This window comes from Dermacentor silvarum, chromosome 6 (assembly GCF_013339745.2).
Source record: "Dermacentor silvarum isolate Dsil-2018 chromosome 6, BIME_Dsil_1.4, whole genome shotgun sequence".
Taxonomy (NCBI): domain Eukaryota; kingdom Metazoa; phylum Arthropoda; class Arachnida; order Ixodida; family Ixodidae; genus Dermacentor; species Dermacentor silvarum.
Window position 1 is genome coordinate 14,365,184 of NC_051159.1, and position 22,788 is coordinate 14,387,971.

Genomic DNA, 22,788 nt, shown 5'->3' on the forward strand with positions numbered 1-22,788 from the left:
TCCTAACCGAGCACCAGCAAGCGCTCGAAAGCGGTCAGGCAGCCGCAAGCACGGAAGTTTTCTTTTATCATTACTGCAGTTATGCGTAGTACTCGCGCTGCAAATGTCATTGATAGCTTATGAGCGAATTAATCAAAGCAATATGACTTCAGCAGGGCTAGACTTTTGTCAGATTACCTCCGCTGAGGAGACGGCGCCAAGGCACGAAGTGCGTGAAGCTTCGCGCTTACAGTAAGAAGTCGTCTTAGGAGATCTTGCATGGAACGGCGATGTCTGCGTCAATTTACTGGCGTGTTAATACGAACAGCCCCTGTGAGATGCATACATCACGTCCCGAGTGCACGCTCCGGGCACTTTGTACTCCCGCCAGTTCTCTTATCACAGGCACGCGCCTTTGCGGCACTAACAGACAGCAATTCCAGCCCAGTGAACCATTAATGTACCATAGATGTCCATAGAACATCATGTTTGAGACATTGCACACATCCTATAGATATCTATATTTATCCAAACAACATTACAAATACGTACCATGGATAATCTAAGTCCCATCCAGATCACGTTGCTCTAACGTTGAAAGGATGTCGCAGCTGGACATAAGTAACCTCTAATAGATGTTCTTTTTGGGGATGCAGGAGGTCCATAGAACATCTAGTGGATATTTCCTGCTGACGCTATACTGAGCTGCATACCTGCGAGTGCCACAGCAGATGTACTATTGAATACAAATGAAATGGGAACAGCAGAGTGTGTGGCCAAAACGTAACTAAAAGCACAGTCTGCGGCGTCGGCCAGCGATCATTTTACACGCATGTGGTTACATGTACAACCACATGTACCACATGTACATGCATGTGGTTTCGATGCGGAGTGCGGGGCTGCTTGTCCTAGTGCGTATTACGTCACCTCTATTTTGTTTGAAGCTTGTATTCTCACCCCACTATTGCAGTGCCATTCCTATCTGTGATTACTTTTAAGGTGGCTAGCACTGTTGTTGCGCATCCAATGCAATACATTTTTCGTGCTATTCAAATTACGATTAGACACTGTCAGCTTTGATGGTGGTAACAAAAGCAAAGCAATGCACGTTAGCAAGCTGGGTAGCATGCCAGCTATATCACACTACAGATGTAGCGATGGTGCTAGTCACCATAACACTGTACTGCCAGGTGGGTATGGCACTGTCGAGGAGAGATGAGAAAACAACTTTCGGACAAAATACGGGTGACGTTTATCCCCACGCACGTGCACAACGACTGGCCGACGACATGCACAGTATACCTTCAGTTATGCTTCGGCCACACACTCCGCTGTTCGCATTTAATTTGTCCTCGATGGTACATCTGCTGAGGCACACTAATGGCACAGTTACCCCCATTGTCGGCATGTAGCTGGTGACTTTGCTTGAAATGTTTTGTTAACGTGTAAACGTGTGAATGTGAAAATATAAATTGCAACACTTATTAAGGTGAAATCCTTAGATGGCTCAATGGTCGAAAAATCCGATGTCCAGCGTTGCAGCACCAAAATTTAATGGCACCAAAATTGGGGATTGAACCTTCGACCTTTGGTGTTAATTAGGTCGAAGCAAATTAAGACATAGTTCATTAAGATAGAGTTAATTGAGGCACTCTAACCCACGGCCTTTGTTGGGAGTCAAAACCACTTGGAGAGATGGGCGAATCGGCCACATCTCCAAATTATCTCCAAGTTGGATTCCAATTGACATGGTGAAGGTAGAGTCGAACCCACTACCTTGGGTGTTCATTAGAGCGAAGTTACTTAAGGCAAGTTAATTAGGGCAGAGTTAATTAAGGCACTCGAACACTCGACCTTTGGTGGAAGTCAAACTCACGACTTTTGGTGTTAATTAAGGCAAAGTTAATTAAGATACAATTGAGGCACTCAAACCCTCGACCTTTGGTGGGAGTAGAGCCCGCAACCATTGGTGTTAATTATGACGAAGTTAATTAAGGCACTCGAGCCCACAACTTTGGTAGGAGAAAACAATAGAAGTAACAACGCATGCGAATGAGAATGACAAATAATTTAATTAATGCTTCGTGAGTGCGCAGGCTTCTGCCTTCATCCTCTTCAGTGTTCGCCTAAAATGACTGTCAACTTTTATATATAGTTCTAGCGCTCATCAAAATGCGAAAACTGTGCTAACAAAACCGTAAATCCGCATTTTGATCATTATGCATCATTACAAATCCTGCAATGGATAAATGAAAAATAGTGAGTTCAGTAAGCACTAGGTAAAGCACACCAGTGAAACTCACAATGTCATACCAATGTTACTTTTTTATTTATACAACTGATAAAGCTTTATTACAAAAATGATCGGCCCCCAGCCACGCACATGTATGAAATTATTCGTTACATGTTCTCGTTGTATAGACCTTTTCACAAACCGACGTTTGAGCAGCGCCATTTGCCGACGCGGGCGACGTCTAGCGTCAGAACATGTTATGCCACCATTTTGGACTGTGCGCCTTGCGAGAGCAGGCCGGCCGCACTTCGGTTGTGTGATCTTCGCCGCGCATTATTTCGATTGTTTTCTTCCGTTTCGCTTGTCTTGTGCGGCTTGACTTGTTACATGTTTCACGTGCTCGCGTGAGCGCTCAGTGTGGTGTGCCATGGCACCAGCAAGCCCAGCCAGTGGATGTGGTGTTTCGTCGTCGGTAGCGGCGGCAGCCGCGTCTGCTTCGTCGAGACCTGGCGTGCTAATCAGCGGTATATTTCATTGTTATTTCTGGACACATGTGACCGTATCGTCGATTGAATCTGATCACCATTAGGTTTCGCGGTTGAGGGTTGCCTCATTTAGCGAAAGCAGGCGCGTACGTAGGTGTCGGGCAATGCTTAGAACCAGGCGCCGGCGGCCCGACGACGCGTGTCAGTGGTTGGTAGATATGCGGTGGTTACTCCATACGCTTCCGACGCAACTGAACAGCTCAATCATGCAAAATTTATTGGATCTGGTGCAATGCAGGGTGCTTATAACCAAATGTCAAAGCATAAGCGTGGCGATCGAGCAGCGTGGTACCTGCAGCGAACCGACGCGCGATAGTGATCACAGATGCCAGCGCAACTGATACAGCCCAGGTGCTATATTTTTATTTTTAGTATTTAGTAGTTATTTATTTATACATACTGTCAATCCCAATAGGGATTATAACATGACTTGTTATAAAGATATATTTGTTTACCTATTTTTTACGTTTGTTTACCTGGAATGGCTTTTCTTTCGAATGTCTCAATTTGGAACAAGCTTCGCTCACGGTGAACCTTAACGTAGATCGTGCGCGAAGTTTGTATTGAAGATATCGCGTACGGAAAGAATTGTTCGTGTGCGCTAGCTATCTCTGAAGCGAAATACGCCAATAATATTGCAGCGTTAGGGCCATCTCTGCTCTTTCTCTAGTTTCTGTGCAATGTTCATAATAAAGTAATCTCAACTCTTGACAATTGTCGAATAAATACATATGCGTATGACTGCAAACCACTACTGACCGTGAGTGAAAAGCGCTTAGTGGTCAGCGAAGCGGTCACTGCATGCACGTAAGTATTTCACTTGATCGACTGTGCGAATAATTTATTTTTTTCGTTCCTGTTATTCTTGAAAGTATGATGCTATTGTCCGCGCGTACCCATGCGAATACCATTTTTTACGTTCTAACTTGCGCGGGCTCATTTAGCGCGTTTCTACTCCATGCACAGTTAGCGCATTACGGTTCCCGAACTCTAGCACTGGCGCTAGGCCGCGCTGATGAGGTTGACACGTTCGTTTTTGCATTCTCTTGCTGCCCAAGCACATAGACAACGCTCAAAGATGGGTGAGCTCGATGCAGCACCACACTGTTGAAATTATTAACTTTATGGGCAGGGCCGCGCAGGGCGCGTGTGAACGCAGAGACAATGTTTTGGTGGACACAGGGTCTGCATACATCTTCCATAGGACACGATTTTTCCAGATCGTTGCGAAGTGTATTTACCGACTAGTTCTCTCGCAGAGTGCTTCAATTTGTGTTATACCGGTGTCACACGGTCATTTTGATAGCGATCGAGACCGATCTGGATCAGAATGTTCGACCGCGATTGGCTCCCTTCCGCAGATTGAGCAAAGAAGCCAATCGCGACCAAGAAATTCGACCCAGATCGGCCTCGATCACGATAAAAAGTGCGCCGTGTGGCCCCCGTATTAGGCAGTGGAATGAAGTCGTGTTTGAAAGAATAACAAATGTAGCCTCTGCTACTACATACGAGAAAATATTGCATCGAAGAGCTGACAATTCTCGCAACCTATTGGGACATGTGCCGAAAAAAGTTTACCAAAATGCGTTATTTTACTGATGTGTGCATTGGTTCACATTAGACTGAAATGCCAAGTCCTCAGGTGATGCAGGAAACCGGCAAAACGTTAACATATCACATCGGCAGTGGTCTCGCGGAGTGCTGTGTTGTGGACACACTATACTCCTCAAATCGTTATTTTCCGCTGGTTGTTTGTGCACCCATAAACTGCACAGTGCTGGCCTGTAGCCTTTTGATGAGTATATATGCCATTATTTACGAGCGTAAGTCATTCGTGACAAAAATAAACGGAAACATCGAAGGAAAGCTACCACTCCGCAATGCAAGCACAAGGCAAGCTCACAGTCCAGACCGAACAGGCAACACTGACACATACTCTCCACGCCAGACCGTCGGAAGCGCCCTCGTGAAAACGTCTATACAAACAGGTTAAACGCGGATCTAAAAAAAAAAAAAACGTAATCAAAAACAGATTCTTGAAAATTAAACTTCATTAAAACACAAGTAACGAGTAGGCACAAAATGACTAGTAGGCACAGTGCCACAATTATAATTAAAAAGAATAAAACTGATTAGTAAGAGGTAGTATAACATACTAATTAATGACCAAAAGCGCATGGCCTGCTTGCCAGCACTTGCTTCTGGGGCCACCGGATTCAAGATAGAAAGCCAGTACTTTCTAGCTGCATTGAAAAATATATGGTGAAATAAATTCCACGCAAGCAGAATCCAGAGATGGAATGTTCATCTTGATAGGCAACTTGGTCAGGCAGCTTCTCAGATCACAAAAGTGCCAATAACATATTGCAATTGAGAAATATCCCTGACACTTGAAGAGGAACGCAGGAAACCAAGCGATACAAACATGTGCGAAAATTAACCATCAAAACATTGCCTCCCGAGTATTCCCGTAAGCGCTCCGCAAGGCGAACAAACGTACCACAAATAGCAGTCAGAAGCACAGCTCGAAATTTCAGCACGCAACTGTACAGTTCTGCCTAGTATACACGTACTTGGGCCATGGTCAACCGCACAAAAGTCGAAAAGACACAAATAAAGCACACGCTGCTCACGCCCGGAACATTGCTGCGCACTTGCATCGAGGCGCGTGTTGCTGAATTGATATCAGTGGCGATGCGAAGTCAGAGCTATTGCGAGTTCAAGCTGGTTCAAGCTTTTTTTTTTTTTTTTATTGCGATAGCAATTATATGGACACTCAAAAGCAGATTTCTGCCGTCGGCGTCGCCGTCGCCGTGAGGTTCCGTATGACGTCATTTGGAGATGAAATCGTCGCCGCGCGCCGAACGCTGTATGTGCGAGTGAAAGGGCGCGAGGGGCGCGTCTTTCACGGGGAGTGAACGCACGGCGGAGAACAAACGCGCGTTCTGCGCCGTGCTCGCTTAAGGGCTGCAGAAGTAGGCGTCTCTTTTCTCCTTTACAATCACCATATATGTAGAGCAAACGCGCCTTCTTCGGACGCGCGAGAGGCCGTGGGGGAGGGGGAGGGAAGGGAGGCGACGTTTAGCTGCGGCACCAAGTGCCTATTTATATCAGAGGCTCCAGCAACAGTCACCAACGCCGCACGCATTTTGAGCTAACGCGGGCAAAACGCCGATGGCGTCGACAACAGTTCTGCGTGTTGTTGCTACCAAAGCCGCTCACCTTACTTCGTATGACATTGCTGTGTTGCTATCGCATTCATTGCTTCTCCCTTAGGGCGAAACTGTGACATTTTTTCTTTATAAATTGTCGTATTACATCAGCAAGTTAAAGGTTACGTATTTTCAACAGTGTACTAATAGATATAACTGAAAAATAAAGCATCTTTTTATGAGAAAGAAAATGACGTAACCGAGACCGAAAGCATAGCGAAAAAATGGCGAAAGTATTGGCTTTTGCGCGCGGTGTCCGGCAGCAACGTTACTATAGACCTCCAACAGTGCGAGCAAATGTCGTGCTAAATTTCAAAATAATTAATTAAATGCTTTTGCTCTCCTAGCTTCCCATTGTTATGCATTAGAGACAATTTGCTTTGTATTTCTGCGGCATAGTGCGTGCATCTACTCATAACGCACTATGTACGATCAATGCACGAGAGCTTTGAATGTGCAAGAGATGTCCAAATCATAAGGACATTCGACGTCCTCTGGATGACCTTTGACTGCCACGTACCAGTCGAACGTACGATAGATGTAAACTGGACGTCGTTAATGGATATTTGGTCTTTTGTGGTACATCCAATGGATATTTGTGGTTCACTGGGAGGTGTTCTGCGCGTTTCTTTTTTTATATTTTGGAGTAAATTTTAAATTAAATCACGATACCATTATGAGACACGCCGTAGTGGGGACTCCGGGTTAATTTAGACCACCTGGGGTTCCTTAACGTGCACTCAATGAACGGTACAAGGGTGCTTTTGCATTTCGCCCCCATCGAAATGCGGCCGCCGCGGCCGGTATTCGATCGCGCAACCGCGGGCTTAGCAGCGCAGCACCAAAGCCCCTACGCCACCACGGCGGCGTAATGTTTTGTCCCTGGAGTGGCAAACCTCTCCTCTTTTGTTACGGTTTTCTCTTGTTCCTCAAACACAAGACGAAGCTATCGTTTCATTTAATACTGAAGCATATAAAATGCAAAATTGTTGGGAAAAAAACATTTTTTACAGACCAACTGTTTATTTAAATCCGTTGGTTCAAGACATGCGCTCCAGGTATAATCACAACACAATTTGTTCAAAGCTGGTGTGCGTAAACTGTTCACACGAAAACCAAGCATGCTCATGTGCAGCGGCTTAGCTTTAGGTAGTTAGCAGTTTCCGGTTTCTGGCACCCAGCGCGGTTAAAAGCCCTTACAATGAAGTGCAGACGGGTAGTCGCAAACCGCCGACGTATCCGAGTGTGGCCTAATTGTCTTTGCGGTGCAAATTCATATTCCACTGATTTCGTTGGGCTTCGTCCTTCGGGGCTTTAAACAACGACAACGTCCGTTCATTTAGCTCACGAAATCCGAGGTTGTTGTTGTTGCAACCTCATCTCATTTCCCAATTGTTGGCTCATACCCACTACGGGGGATTGGCCAAGAATCAGGTGATTTAAACTATGTTTATTAGAATTTAAACAAAAACTAAATTTGTATAGCAGAAATTAGAAACATACCATAAAGAATTTTAAGATAAAATAATTTTGACATAAAAAAGGCAAATAATAGGAATAATTCATAATTCTAGAAATCCAGCAAGGTACTCTTTTTGTGCGTCTTATGAAATTGTAAACTCCAAGAAAAGCATCCTTGTGGCTGTGTCCCAGTGAAGTCACCCCAAAAAAGACAGAATCGTTGGCGAGGTTAGTCTTTCGAAATGGAATTTCTAAGTGTTTTATCAGTCTTAAAATTCGGTGGCACAACAGAATAACTTCTTGTTGGGCGAGTTGGTGTTTACAGTAGCGCTCGTCTTTCCTTTCCTCTTGTCTTTCGCTGTTGTCTTTTATTTCGAGTTTTGCGCTAATAAGTATCATGTTCGGTGGCACAAGAGGAAAAAAATAAGTGATCAAAGAATTCAGGTGCATTGCAAAAAGAACATAGAGGTGACACAGCGAGACCAGACCTGTGTAAGTAAAAATGTAGAGGCGGTATATGGCATCTCAATTTTGTAAAGGAAACTGACACCGATTATTGTTCTACGGTGAACAAAGATAGTGGAAATCAGAAGAAGGCGTTAAAATAGATTTTGCGGAATTTTGCGATAGCGCAAGAAAATCTAACGTGTCGGAAACGCGGTAAAAGAAGCAGAAACTGCGTCCGCAACCTCACTGACAGCCGCTACTGCGGCATGGGTGTTCTGTGCTGCGGCCGCGATCTCCTCGGTTTTTTGACGCCAGCGCCACGCGCGGTGGTTACAGATGTGGCAACAGCTCTCAAATAGGCCGCGCCGCGCGCTCTTTCCACTACCCAAGGTATTCTAGTACACTGTAGTCCGGTAACACCGGTTCTGTGCCCTCTCCCATTTCTCTTCTCCACGAAAAGGCAACGAGCGCCGCTTGTGGCGCACTTCTGCAACTTAGATCACGTGCTGCGGCCTTTGAGATTACTGTAGCATCTGTTACCGTCTCGGAGTCGGCAGGCGCTATCGAAGCGCCGGCGGAAGTCTTCGACCGCCGCTGCCGCCGGAAGTTGAAAAGGCATCGAGCGCCGCCTCACAGAATTTATGCTGAACTAAGGGAACCGCCACCCCAATGGGAAAGCGAGCAACGCGACGGGCATCTAGTAAAGGAGGCATTGGTCGAACTGGCCTGTGGTGCTGAAAAGCTTGTGTAGTTTTTATGCGGTTTTATTTGTAAATAAAACTCATATGGGCGTGATTACAGCTGGCACAAGGCAATAGAAAGCTAGGTGAGCGAAAGGGAAGTCGACACGACTGTTTGTGCCGGACTTTGAAGGCCTCCGAAAGCTCCGGCCCACTTGGAAAAAAATAAAAGCGAGGGAGAGCCATCAGTGGAGACTTGCAAGATGAAGATCCCGAAGGTGATGCGGACGACTGTTCTGGGTTTCGCTAAAAGGTAAACAACTGCTGCCGTCCTTCTCCTGTGATCGCTACAGACCGGTAATCTAAGGAAAGAGGCGTGTCGACGACCCGCGTGACTGGCGTGCCCGCGGAAAGTTGGTTTCGCGTGCTTAACTTTCTCTCAGATCGGGCCTTACCCCCGCGTGTGCGACGACTTTCATGACACCTTCAGGTTTAGGCCTTTGAGGTGTGGCAAAAGTGGCAATAAATACGCTGTCACGGGCCGAATGAGGGCACACCTTTCCATAAATTACAGGGACCTTACATTAAGGCAAAACTTTTGTCCCGTAAAAGACGCGACTGACCTCTGCGGCGTGAGCTACGGTTTGCCGCGTCTGTCCTCGCCCGTTATATCAACATCTGGAATAAGTGCGTGTGTTTCACTTCAAAATTTCGGCTTAATTGCGACGCGTAAGCACTGCGAACTCCATTTTCAGCTCTAGTCGTGAGCGATGCGAAGGTGCGATGTCTGGAGGGGAAGGTCGGCTGAAGTGCAGAGGGGTTCGTGGAATACGATACGAGGTAAATGCGAGCGTGCTGCTGCGTATGCATAGTTTTTATCGGCTGTGCAACCGGCACGTTGTCGTAAATTATGTTGCTGTGTGAATTTTTTTGAGGCAGTTTGCATCAAACATTTCTCGGTGATTAACGAGAGTAATTGATGCAGTTGTACCACCGTTAACGTTTAATTCGATGCTGTAACGTACGTCACACTGCTAGTCTTAATAATCACGTGCTGAGCAGGAAAAACGGTTCTGTTGTGGCTGTTTCAGATGCCTGAGGGGACCAGTGAGTTTACAGACACAACTTGTGGTATGTGCAACTTTAGTTTATTTTTTTATATATATTTGTTGTCATGTCCAGTGCATGGTTATTTAATGCCGGTGTCACACGGCCACTTTCCATCGCGATCGAGCCCGATCCAGATCGAAATTCTCGACCGCAATTGGTTGCCCCCCGCAGCTTGCGCAAAGGTGCCAATCGCGACAGAGAAATTCGATCCCGATTGGTCTCAGTCGCGATCAAACGTGCACCGTAGGACACCCGTATTAGTTTCTTGGCTGACATCAATATATGCACCTTATTGAAGTAAGCATGATTGTGTGCTGCTTGTAAGATTAAGAATTACGTTGATAGTAGCACACGTAAAACAAGCATGCACCTAAATGTACGAAGAAAGTTCATAATATGGAGAGCTCAACAATATTGTTTCTTAGTTCATAGTGCCTTGATTGGGCTTGTGCGTTTTTCCAGCGCAAAATGTTTTTGTGAAGTAAACCTTTAAGGAAGTAAACATTGTGGAAAATTGTGCACGCATGTGCAATCTATATTTATCTTTTCGTGTACTTTGTGCTTATGAGCTGGTATATCTGGTTTTCCAGAGGGCGATGTCAACGGAGTCCAGCGATGTGTTGTTGGAGAAGGTTGGCAACAAAGGTGTCATCACCTTGAACAGGCCAAAGGCTCTCAACGCCCTCTCTCTCGACATGATTCGCCAGATTTATCCAGTTCTTAAGGTAAATTCTTTCCCTTTGAAGTTAGCCATATTGTCCTTGCTGAAATGCCAAGAATTATTAATATTGACACGTGTACTTGCTTATCTTATAAATGCTGCTAAAAATGATAGGTTGATATTTATGAGGTGAAGTGATACATTAGCATTAAAGAATTTCACTTATCTAGAACAGACCCTGTATAAGTGATAAAAAAAAATGTAAATATGGGACAGGCTTTGCTCTGCTGATGCAGCTCCCATTGCAAAACATGTCCCGTTCGTAATTAATAAATTGAACTTAAAGTGAAAAGTTCATTACAGTCTATGAAATCGATAATTGGAGAACATATCATTTGGTGAGGAAGTAAACACTTATTAAAGAAAGTAAAAGCAATATTGACCAAAGTGGTGCGGTCAAAGGGGTTAGACGTTCTGGCTTCCACATGGAAGCTTTGTTCACTGGCTTTTTAAAAGGCTTGAAATATTAAGCTTAATCGTGCCGCACGGACACAGAAAAATGACATTCGTTCGTTAATGCCTTGACTTCCCTAAACACTTTTTTTTTTTTTTTTTGCGCAGCTGCCACACTTTCAAATTGAATGACATTTGATGTGGTGATGTCGATGACAGCATCTTCTGAAGTGAGCAATTCTGAGGTGCTATATAAAAAATAAATATGCATTTACAAGTTCACTTTGCACCTTCATGAATAGTGAATCATAAAAGCAAGCATACTATAGTTTCGTTAGCTTGAGTTTGTTGCCGTCTTTTGCAACATTGCAAGCGGCCATAGCAACTTCGGCCATTCCAAGTGAAAGCCAAATACCAAAATCAAAATGGCTCTTGGCCTGTCGAAGCTGTTCCAAACTTGACCTGTCGAAGTTCACCAAGTACAACTCCTTGCAGGAGTGTAGTAGTTTAAAATTATGTATAAATTATTTTTTACATGGTCGAGACTGTTTCGAATACTTCAATTATACTGCACTGCTCAAGCTATGAAGACGAGAGTACGCATATCTCAGTCACATGAATGCTGGTTAATGCATTAGACACAAATGACATTAAGGCAAATGACATTAGGTTTGTCCGTGTAGCATCACACAAATGGCATTAAAACTTGGCAAGTTTAATGTTTTTTTTTTCTGTACCCGTGTGGCACGGGTATGAGAGGACAGTAAAGAGAAAAATTATTTCAGTTGTTTTAGTAAATTAACCTTCTGCAATACGAAAAAAGACACTCTTGCCATCAGAAGACACTTGGTGAGGCAGAAAAGCAGAAATGAAAGATGGGTTGTGCCGCCACCTTAAAAGGGGGGGGGGGGACCTACAGCCAGTTTCGTTTCTCAGGAGGATACTGCATCGTCACGTCACAGCACACAATGTGGGAGCAGGACATTGTGACGTTGTGACGCTCGCTCTGGCTCGCTCGGTCGCCTCATATGCTGCTACTCATTGGGAAGGCCGATGTAGCAGCAGAGCAGACGACTGAGCGAGCTGGAGCAATTGTCGGAATGCCCTGCTCCGATGTGACTACGTACTGTGTCGTGACGTGTTGTGACGTCACAACAGTATCCTCCTGAAAAAGGAAACCTAACTGGCTGTAGAAAAGCAGTTATATTTCATTATTTACTATGCTTTGAGGCTTGTCATTCTTTCTTCCAGGGTTTAGATTCTTTCTTCCAGATTTTAGGGCAAAAAATATGAATAGTCAGAAATATCATGTCAGTACCCTTTAACGTTCTCGCACCCTCTTGCCGCGACGTCGTGGATTTTGGCGGCGTCTCCTTGGGCCTAGTTAATTTTTTCTTGGTAAAAATGAACTACATTGTGTTCTAATGAAGCCTAAGACTGAATCCAGCAACTTTCAACAACGTTTACTGAACCATATGGGGAAAGACTACTTTATCAGTCCAAAATAATTTAGTGTATCTCTTTAGCGTCCCTTTAAAAGGAGTACTGACATAGCATTCCAAGTTGTTATCATTTTGCAGTAATTGAAGTTTCAAACGCTTTAAGCTTTTAGTAGAACTGGCCAGGCAAGCACTGTAAATTATTTTCTGTAATACTAATTTGGATTAAGAAGTTTGAATTTCTGTACCACCCGCCGCGGTGGCTCAATCAGCTAAGGCGTTGCGCTGCTGAGCACGAGGTCGCGGGATCGAATCCCGGCCGTGGCAGCCACATTTCAATGGAGGCAACATGAAAAAGCGCCCGTGTGCTTGCGTTGTAGTGCACGTTAAAGAACCCCAGGTGGTCGAAATTAATCCGGAGCCCTCCACTACGGCATGCCTCATAATCAGAACTGGTTTTGGCACATAAAACTCTAGGAAGAAGAACAATTTCTGTATCCAAGAGGTGGACGAATCACAACCCGGTTCCGGAGAACGCTGCAACTGCCGCAAAGGCATGAAAGTTTTATGACTGACGAATGCTGCCATAACAAATTCATGTGGCCCTCTTGCTTATTTTTTACTAGCAACAGCAGCATACCTTGTCTTATTGCTATACCAAGCCGGCAGATTTTTCACTCACCGTACTGAAAGGTCAACTGCAGCGAAATTTTGGGCCACAATAAAAGCATAGATTCAGGTAGCGTAGGTGCAGAACAGGCTCTGTGCAACATTTTACACTTGAAAAACGAGTGGATGTGTCGTGAAAGGCTCGCAAAAGTAGGCATTTCTGATGCCTCAACTGACAAAAAAAATTTAAAAATTATTTTAATTCCCCCATTACTATTCAGCAGAAGTGACGCATGACTCAAATCGCACGACTCTTTGACGTGACCGCCATCATTAGGCACTGACTGCAGCGGCCTGCAGTACACTAAAGCATCTCGAAGGCAACGTGTTGGGACTTGCGTCATAGCCGCTCAGTACCAGGTGCACCGTCTGCTTCGGTGCTATCAAAAGGCTGCTAGTAAGAAAATTAGGCACCAATTACCAGCCCTGTGTCTTGCCAAGATTGCTTCAGTAGTATATTGTCATTTATTTCCAATTTAATCAAAGTGAAGTTTCCTTACAGTTGACTTTTAATGTCGATGCCAGGCCTTTCATTTTGAAGCTGAAATTTAAATATAAGTGTTTCAGAACCTTTATACAAAGTGTTATTTTTTTAATTGTGAGAAACACATGATAAGGGGTTTTTACTAGATCAAAAATATGTGTCAGTCTCCCTTTTAGTTTGTCTCTGTAGTCTGTTCATGCATCTTGCTTAGGCAGGCGGGAGATCGGTACTGTCGTTTCAGTTCAGCCACTTTTCTGTCGTCTGAATAGTCAAGGACTGGATATTGCCCCTGCATCCAGTTCTTTTCCTTGGAAATAATTGAAGCCTGACCCCAGTTGATATCGTGCTGTCTGGTCTATTATACAGCAATATTAATTACATTGCATTTAAAAATAAATTAAAATCAAGTTTGGCCAATTTTTTTATTTATTCTCCTATAAAACTCACTGGTACTAATTCTTCACACTGTTCTGTCAACACTTTCTGTTAAGGTCCCTAGATAAGTTTAAGGTAGTGCCATTCTCCCTTTCCCCTGCTCCTCCTCCTGTCACATGGAGGATTACACACATCCAAAAACTAATAGCTTCTAGTTTGAGTTGTACTGCATTTATTATCAATACTCATTTTAAAACTGCATTGCATGCAGTAAATCCTTATCCTTGTGTATGGTGGTGTAAACCATGCTTTAGAACCTTTTCCAAAACAATAAACATCACGCTTAATCAGCCAAAATGCCACATGTTCACACTAAGCCAATGACGTACAGGCAAAGAGAGGAACTATCTAGGTGCCCTAATTTATACGAGACTGTGGCACACTGTCTGTCTGGCCCTCAGAGCAGGCAGTAGAACCTGGCAGAGATTGCTGAAACAGCTACATAAAAAATACACATTCACCACAGGAGGCTCCCTTCACACTCACAATTTTCCCTTCAACCAGTCACTTCTTGGCATGGAATTGTGTGAGCAGGGTAATCTGACAATATGATTTTATTCGTTTAAAAATATTCCTAACCTTATCAGTGATTACAGCAGAGAGGGGGCATACCGCTTGTTGTTACAGTTGGTTGTGATAACCACAATAACAATGTACAGATATACACAGTGTAATAATTAAACCATCACTCTTAATCATAGGAATCATCCCAGTTCTAAATGCCATAAGAGGAACATCAAGAAGGCATTAAATTTATCATCATAGCAAAGCAGCAAAAAAAAAAAGAGCTCCAGAAGTTTTGTTGTTACAAAACAGTGAAAAATAAACTAAATACCCATGAATAATGTTGGGAATAACCATTGGGGTATAATTTCGGTAGAGTGAGCAGTTTATTTTGAGCTATAGCAATAAACATGTGTTAATTGCAAGATATGACGGACACTCCCTTTTCATGACAGACAGCTTACCGCTATCCTTGAACAGTGTACAATCGTTGCATTCAACCAAAACTAACATTAGTGGCAGAAAGTTGAAGATTAAGAAAAAAGCGTGAGACACTAAGAATCACGGAAAGAGCTATGGAACGAAAGATTGCTTGCCAGCAAGCGTGTTGTCGTCTTCCCTTAATTCTTTTTGTTTGCATCGTTTGTTCAATATGAACTATTCTCATGTGCCTAGAATAAAGGAACGCAGGTGCACTGGTGTTCTCAGTTTGCACTTGCCCACCTGTAAGCAAAGTATTGCAGTCCTGTAAGAGAACCACTTGGCTGAGGATCTCACAATAACATTTTGAGAGATTAGGAACGAGATAGAAATCAGCTGTTGGTGGTGCCCCCCATAGCCAGAAACATTCTAAATGACAATAGTGAATCGAAAGCCTGTTTGTGCACATGAGCATGCCTGGAGCAAACTAGGCGAAGCATGAATGGTCTTAGCCATTGTAGTTCAAAGGCAAGCATCTGTCTTCATGTCAGTCAAGATGTGGCAGCAAAATAAAAAAAAAGTTTTTTCGGTGAAGCTGTTAAGGGGAGTTGTGATGCTGTTTTCATGCGGCAGCCTGGTCAATATCAAATCAAATGTGAATGCAATGCAATGTGTGTCGGAGCCCCGAATTCGCTTTAAAGCACGATGATCAATGATTATAAAATAAAGCTTACCTTGTGTACATCGCATTCGTATAGACAACAGCTCGTATGCACAATTCTTCTAATCAGTAATTCGTAATTTTTGTTTCACACGTTTCATTTCACTGGCTCCATGTTGGAGGTAAGCTAGGAGTTTTTATGGCTGCTAATGTGAAAGCAGATGCTGTGGTGCTGCAGCACAGCCGTCACCAAGAACAGCCAACCAAGACTAGTATGTATGCATGCTAAATAATGTAACCCAAGGTGATAAGAAAATTTACCTCAAGCCCTTCGCTGTTGCTTTGTGATTTTAAACTGCAGATACTGTTATTAGCTTATCTGAAGATGGAATGCTGAAAACGTTAGTGATGATGCTTGTCAAACTGCTGTAAAATTACCAAGTGCATTGTGCTAACGTTATGTACCACAATAACTTCATCTCTACATAATTATGTATATTACACTAATATTGCACTGTTACATATATGTGTTATACTTACTGTGTACCTTTCAGTTATTTAATGTATGTACATGTATGTATGTGAAAAATCATTGTCCAAATTTTTTTTTTTTATCCAACCTAGATCTTTTCCTACAAAACGTGTACTTGAGTTAGTACTTGTGTACCAATTGCATAAGCCCACCACCAGCAGTCGTAGATGAAATGCTCACATATGTTGTATGTATATTGCAATTGAATATAAAACATTAATTCATTCAAGTTGAGTGCAGTTTGTAAGTTCGTGTGTTCGTGTATGTACGTTGTAAGGTATGTCTTTTCTTTTTTTATTTTTTCCTTGCAGAAATGGGACACAGATCCCGAAATGAAGATGGTAATCATCAAAGCAGCATCCGGGTCCAAGGCCTTCTGCGCAGGCGGCGATGTCAAGGCCATAGCCTTGACGCAGGGCAAGGAGTCCGAACTCCGTGACGCCTTCTTCCGGGAAGAGTACCGACTGAACAACCTTATTGGTGGGTGTGTGCTGCATTGCTCCTCAATGAGGCGGTATCCACTTGAGCGGGGAGGGGCATGTGTCAACACTTTATCACTGTCTGGAAAAGCGGGCTTCTGTGAATATGTGTAATTTTAGAATATCACTGTCTGCAGGTTCTTGCCCTTAGAGAAGCATGTAAACTATAGGTGGGCAAATATTCTAAGTTTCAAATACGAATCAAATATTTCACGCTAACTACAGTCAACGTCCGAAAAACAGGGCAGTCGGTGAAAGCAAATGCGTGCCTTTAACTGCCCTCAAGGGCTGAAACGCAGTGCAATTGGAAGTGTTGGCAGACCTAAGATTGCTTTGATTGATAAAACCCTGGCATAAGATTAAAGTAAACATTTTTTTTTTTCGAACTCCTGTTTTGACAAGCCACAGCGAGGTTACAAAAGCAGTTGTAGCCATGTTGCATAAAATCTGAGAAATGCGGATTTCCTGTGGCTTGTGCATTTATTTGTAGCGAACTTTTACTTTTAACCTCATAACCTTAATTTTGTTTTCCTGTAAAAGAACATTTTAATTGCAGTTAGAAGTACTTGTGTGCGAGGTTAAAATTTCTGAAATTAGTCTCGCATCATTTGCTGCCCAGATGTGAGAGTTGTAGAGTCATTAAAGAAAACTGAAATGGGCATCTGGCACAAAAGTGCCTTTATAGTTGCATGTTTTTGTACTGAACAAACTCAGACTTAGCAGGTGAAAAGTCTCGCATCTTATGGCGGTCTGTAAAACAGTCTGTAATACAGAGATGGCAACTTCCATTTCTGCTCATGAATGGATGCAGCCACATGAGGTTCCTGGAGTGTTCGCGCTCATTGGAAACACCATGTGCAAAGCGTTTTTTTTTTTTTCTGAATCACTTTTCTGAGCTTCCTTGCTGGATGATCACACATAGTGTCAAAAATCTCGATTTCTCACACTTAAGCATACCATTTCAATTTATGAGCTCAGATTTGGCATGTCGCAAAATCGGGACAACAGGCTAGAAGAGCTGTTCCTAGCCTGTCGTGGTTTTTGCAGGCTGTGTCCTAATGTTGTGTTCTTTTCTTTTTGTCTCACAGCTAGTCTGACGATCCCCTATGTTGCTCTTTTGGATGGTGTCACTATGGGCGGGGTAAGTTGCTGCTGACGTTTGGACATAGTCTGTTGTCTCCTTCTATCTCTCTTTATTCTTCTTCTTTTTTAGTGTAGCAATGCATCTGAGAAGCTGCTAGTTGGTGATCCACAAACAGCTCCCACTGTAGTCTTCGTAACGAATTTGCAGTATGACTCCCCTGTGCACATAGCCTCGTTCAAGCCACAACAATTTCTATGCAGCGGGCGCACATGTTGATGTAGGAATCGAGTAAAAAAAAATAGGGGCAGTTTAGCACTGCATACCTATTAGTGAGATAGCACACGTGTTCTCTGATGCCCTCTTTTCCTCACACATTTCTGCCAATGATCATCTCCCAATGACTTTTGCAGAGCTTTTCCGCTGAAGGTAACCTTGGTCCAGATAATTGGTGGCACTTTTTGTTTATTTTCAATTCGAGATTTAACTGAAGGCCTTTGACAAAGGGCATATGGGAAGAGAGGTAGCTTCCAAGTTAACACAGCATAAATCACAATGCATAAATCCCAGGTACTACACCACAGTGTCAAAAACAAGCTACCGTATTTTCCAGATTATAACTTGCATCACCCCACTTTTCTTAAGTTTCGAAAAAAAATTAATATATAAGAGACACCTGTTTGAACATTCGCCATGGTTGCTTAGTCGCTATGGTGTTGAGCTGCTAAGCACGAGGTCGCGGGATCAAATCCCGACCACGGCGGCTGCATTTCGATGGGGGCGTAATGCAAGAACACCCATGTACTTAGATTTATGCACAATAAAAAAACATCAGGTGGTCCAAATTAATCCGGAATTCCCCACTATGGTGTGCCTCATAATCATATCAAGCTACAGTGTGGACGAGTCGTGCATCCACAAATGGAGACTGTTTTTCAAAAGATTTGAGCATTGTTGTATGCAGTTATTTCTGGGGGTTATGCGCATGGATTTTTTTTTTTTTTTTCTTTCTTTCCGGGTTGTAATTGGGGGTGCGATTTATACACGGTGGCGGGTTTTATGCGGAAAAATACAGTAACTCTTACGCAGCATTGTAGGCACCCCACTGGCATTGCTTCTGTGGCACGGCGTGCTCGGAATAAACGCAGAAACGATCACAGCACGCCTAAACCAGCCTGAACAGACGCATACAAAAAGAAAAATGGTGACCCGCCGCGGTGGCTCAGTCAGCTAAGGCATTGCGCTGCAGAGCACGAGGTTGCAGGATTGAATTCCGGCCGTGGCGGCTGCATTTTGATGTAGGCGAAAAGCAAAAACGACCGTGTGTTTGCGTTGAAGTACATGGTCAAAATTAATCCAGAGCCCTCCACCACGGCGTGCCTCATAATCAGAACTGGTTTTGGCACGTAAAACCCCAGAAAGAAGAAGGAGAAAATCTTGACTGGAAGCCAAAACCGCTGTGACTTCTTGCACGAAGTCCCCCTTACACGAGCGCCACTTGTGCTTGCACAAGTGGCGCTCCTATATAAAGGTGGCTGAGCGATATGACGACACAAAAGACGGCACTGCTACCCACACCATCTCTTCGAGAGACTGCCCATACTGCAACGATACCGCCATCAGGCAAGACATCAAACACCTCCTGTGGCACTGCGAGGGCCTTCACCTGCTTTAGGAAGAAACACGCCAGGCTGGCGCAGTCTTATGAGGCATGGATGACGCCCCGTGACCCCAGGTGCACCAGGAAAAGGCTGCTATCATTTTGGGAGCTTGCTTGCAAATCCGACGTCATAGAACGAATCTGAGAGGAGCCCTGATGTGCCTCTCACCCCCTCCTAATTAACCCCCCTCCCCACTCAGGCCACAGGCCAGTCCCATTCTTTACTAGTAAAGATTTTCATTTAATTTCTTGTGCGGACAACTGATGATGATGATAACCAATAGGTGCTTTTTGTAGCAGATATATATCGGATGCCACAACATAACAGTAAGAAGTTGTATCACCCTTTGGTCATTTATTGCATCAGTTCCGTGGGTTTAACCTTTTCTTTAGGAAAAGCTTAACTATATAACAGTAAACTATTCAGTGACCTCCAATCACGGAGGCACTTGTGTCATGGAGGCCATGCTGGCAGCCCTCACTGCTGCTTTCCTATTGCTGCAGCCGTGCTGCCTGCATTGCAAGTGCTTGGAGCTAATATCTGTGCCACTGTCACTCCACCATTATTACAACATTCTATTTCTTTCAGAATGCTGTCGCGCAGGTTTTTTTGTACTGGCAAAAAAAAAATTAAGCCCACATACCTTTGTCACACCAGCACGCATGGTTTATGCGTGCTGGCGTGCTGGCATGTTGTTGTTTTTGTTGTCGTCGTTGTTTTTTCATGTTTATTGCACATGCACATAAACATTGTTAATCTACCAATCCCTTTAATTTGGGAGCCTTTGCTTGCATTTTGTATTGTGTGCCTAAACATTCTATCCAGATTTTTTTGTGCCGTAATGGGTATCGAATTTTAACTGAAATTCAGAAAAATTATGTTTGCATATGCGGAACTGAACCAGAATGATAGTTTTTGTTTTTCACTTTAGAATGGAAGCCTCCACCCCCCTCTAACCCCCAAAAATGTAACAATTCTTAGTTCAGGTTTACCACGGTCTCTTGAGCTTTTCGTCCATGCACGTAAACATTGCTACCTCATTTGTAAATGCACACTGGCTTGCTATCACTTTAGAAGTGGCAGCATTGCGGTTTTCAAACTGGCTCGTCAGGAGGCAGGTACATTGTGGTACACTTTTAAGTGTTAGAAATAGGTTACTGTCAGATTGTTATTCAGTGGGGGTAAACCTATATACATAGAACCTCGTTGATATGATCCCATTTCGTACGATTTCCCGGCGCCAATGTTCGCTTTCAACAATGGCCCCTCGAGCTCCCCCAACTTGGCGCGAAGATCTGTGTCTCGTGCTGCAACGATTCTTGCAGTGCTTCACTTTTCGTAGATATCAACTACAGCCAAGCATGCTAAAAATTTTTTGTCTTCGGATCGTACGTTTTCCTGGTTAGTATGTTTATCCTTACATTTTTTTCTATATCGTATAAACGAGATTCTACTGCAATCGTTCAAAGGAAGTGTTTCCTAGCTACGTGATCGGCTTTTGATCACACTGGTATGTGAAGTTCGGTAGGTGCGATGGAAATTACATATCTGCTTCTAAGGCGGGCATCCACAATGCCTTTTTTCCATAACTACAGCGCTCATAACTTCTTTTTTAATCTTTCCCTGCATCTAAGGATTATTGTTGAATTTTTGTACAAATTTATGCTGTTTTCCTATAATTATTATTAATTTAAGCAAATGAACATAAACTGATTCAAACGGCTTTGAAGTCTTTTTTTTTTTTTTTTTTTAGTTGAGTCATAAATTAAACGTTTTTGCTTTGCCAGAACACAAAAAAGGAGTTTCGGTTCGACACTCTGTTGCTGTGCAGGTTCAGCCTTGTAATGCTACGTGTTTTTTAATTAGTGCTGCCGCATGAGTTACCAGCTGTGGGTTCTAATGCTCCAACATATCTCGTCTTGCAGGGTGTGGGACTCTCAGTTCATGGCACTTTTCGTGTAGCCACAGAGAGGACAGTGTTCGCCATGCCAGAGACGGCAATTGGTGAGTGCCTGCCATTTTTCTGACATAGCCAGAGGACGCATTCTCAGACGACCACTTTCACGAGATTTCAGAAGAATCGGCACTGGACTCATGCGCACAACGGTTTAACGTGAGAACGAAGCTCTCGCTGGCCTTGGTGGGCCGAGTCTCACAAAATCTTGCAAAACTGAAACTCTCGCCAAAAGTGATTGACCGAGAATACCACCCCAGTTCTCTGCGGATGTTTCTCAGTTCTAGAAAGTGGCATCCAGTGTAAGTAGCACCCACTGCCTAGTGCCGCCCTTGACACAGTATTTCGTTGATCACTCGTGATTTCTAGACACGAAGTTCTCCACTGAATGAGCACAGTGAAATAGGGATGGTAATATTGATGAACGATTAATCGATTAATCGACTAAAAGTACGCCGCAAAACGATTAATCGTCATCGATGTGTACCTTTAATTTAATCGGTTTAATCGATTAAAGCAGTTCGATTAATCGTTTTCCAGACAGTGACTAAAGTGGCGTGAAAATTTTGAAATCGTACTGTAGAATGCGGAGTACGAGCAACGACCGCGCGGCTGCGAAGACCGAGAGCGACTGTCGACTGTTTTCCCGAGTCATGTCGAGCTGGCCAAGCGCTTCCCCGCTTTACGCGCACGTCACACAGGCTGCCTGGGGCCCGGAGAGAGGCCGCCCCCGTGGAGGAAGAAATAAACTAGGCGAGAGCATTACGTGAGGCAGCTAGTCTTGGCAAGCGAACTCACCGTCAAGCTATTTCCTTCGCTTTTATTCCGATAGCAATTATATGGACACTTCAACCGGATTTCTGCCGTCGGCGTCGCCGTCGCCGTGAGGTTCCGTATAGATAAAATCTTCACCGCGCGCCGTATGCCCGAGCGGAAGCGTGCGGGGACGCGCGCTAGCACGGAGAGAGAACGCACTCAATCTCCCACGCGCAAGCAACGCAGCGGGAAGCCAGCGCCGGAGCGAGCAGGGGGGGGGGGGGGGGGCACTTCTACTGTGCCAACAACCGCGCTCGTCGCTCGACCGCACGGTCTCTTATCTCTCCCACGCGCAAGCAAGGAAGCGGGAAGCCAGCGCCGGAGGGAGCGGGGGGGGGGGGGGGGGCGCACTTCTCTGCCAACAACCGCGCTCGTCGCTCGCCGCACCGTCTCTTATCTCCACACGGCTCTGACCTTCATGCACTGCGTATTCGCCGCTCAGTTTCTGTTGAAGCGATAGACCGCACGTTCCTTCGCCCGCTGCAGCGTATGGGCTTGCTGCCAGCGTTTTGACAGTCGTTGTCTGCAGTCATTCAGTGTGATCTATTTATGTTTGTTTGTGCGCGCTCACACCACGCTTGTTCATTGAGTTAGTAATAGTCGGGCGACATTTTCCAACGCACGCTACACATGTAATGCTGCCCGGATCGGCAGTGCAGCGCTACAGGTGTGTCCCTTCGCACACGCGCTGCCCACAGGAAGCGCTTCTCATCAACACCACCGTTTCACACGCGCCTTCTCGTGGTCATCGAGTCTCTCTTCATGTCGGTCTACTTACGCCGCAGCACACCTGCTTAATTAATCAGCTCATGTTTACTACAATTCATATTGCTACCAAAGCCGCTCACCTTACTTCGTATGACATTGCTGTG

General features: G+C 44.3%; 1 protein-coding gene across 1 annotated transcript in view; it reads left to right on the plus strand.

Moving 5' to 3' along the window:
* Positions 1-8,580: 8,580 nt before the first annotated feature.
* The window catches only part of LOC119455295 (3-hydroxyisobutyryl-CoA hydrolase, mitochondrial), a 32,968-nt gene continuing 18,760 nt past the window's right edge, over positions 8,581-22,788 (plus strand). Inside the window, exons 1-6 of the mRNA XM_037716690.2 lie at positions 8,581-8,870; positions 9,649-9,688; positions 10,258-10,392; positions 16,237-16,405; positions 17,493-17,545; positions 21,072-21,150. Coding sequence (XP_037572618.1) covers positions 8,821-8,870; positions 9,649-9,688; positions 10,258-10,392; positions 16,237-16,405; positions 17,493-17,545; positions 21,072-21,150 — 526 coding nt within the window. The 5' untranslated portion in view covers positions 8,581-8,820. The remainder of the gene's footprint in view (positions 8,871-9,648; positions 9,689-10,257; positions 10,393-16,236; positions 16,406-17,492; positions 17,546-21,071; positions 21,151-22,788) is intronic.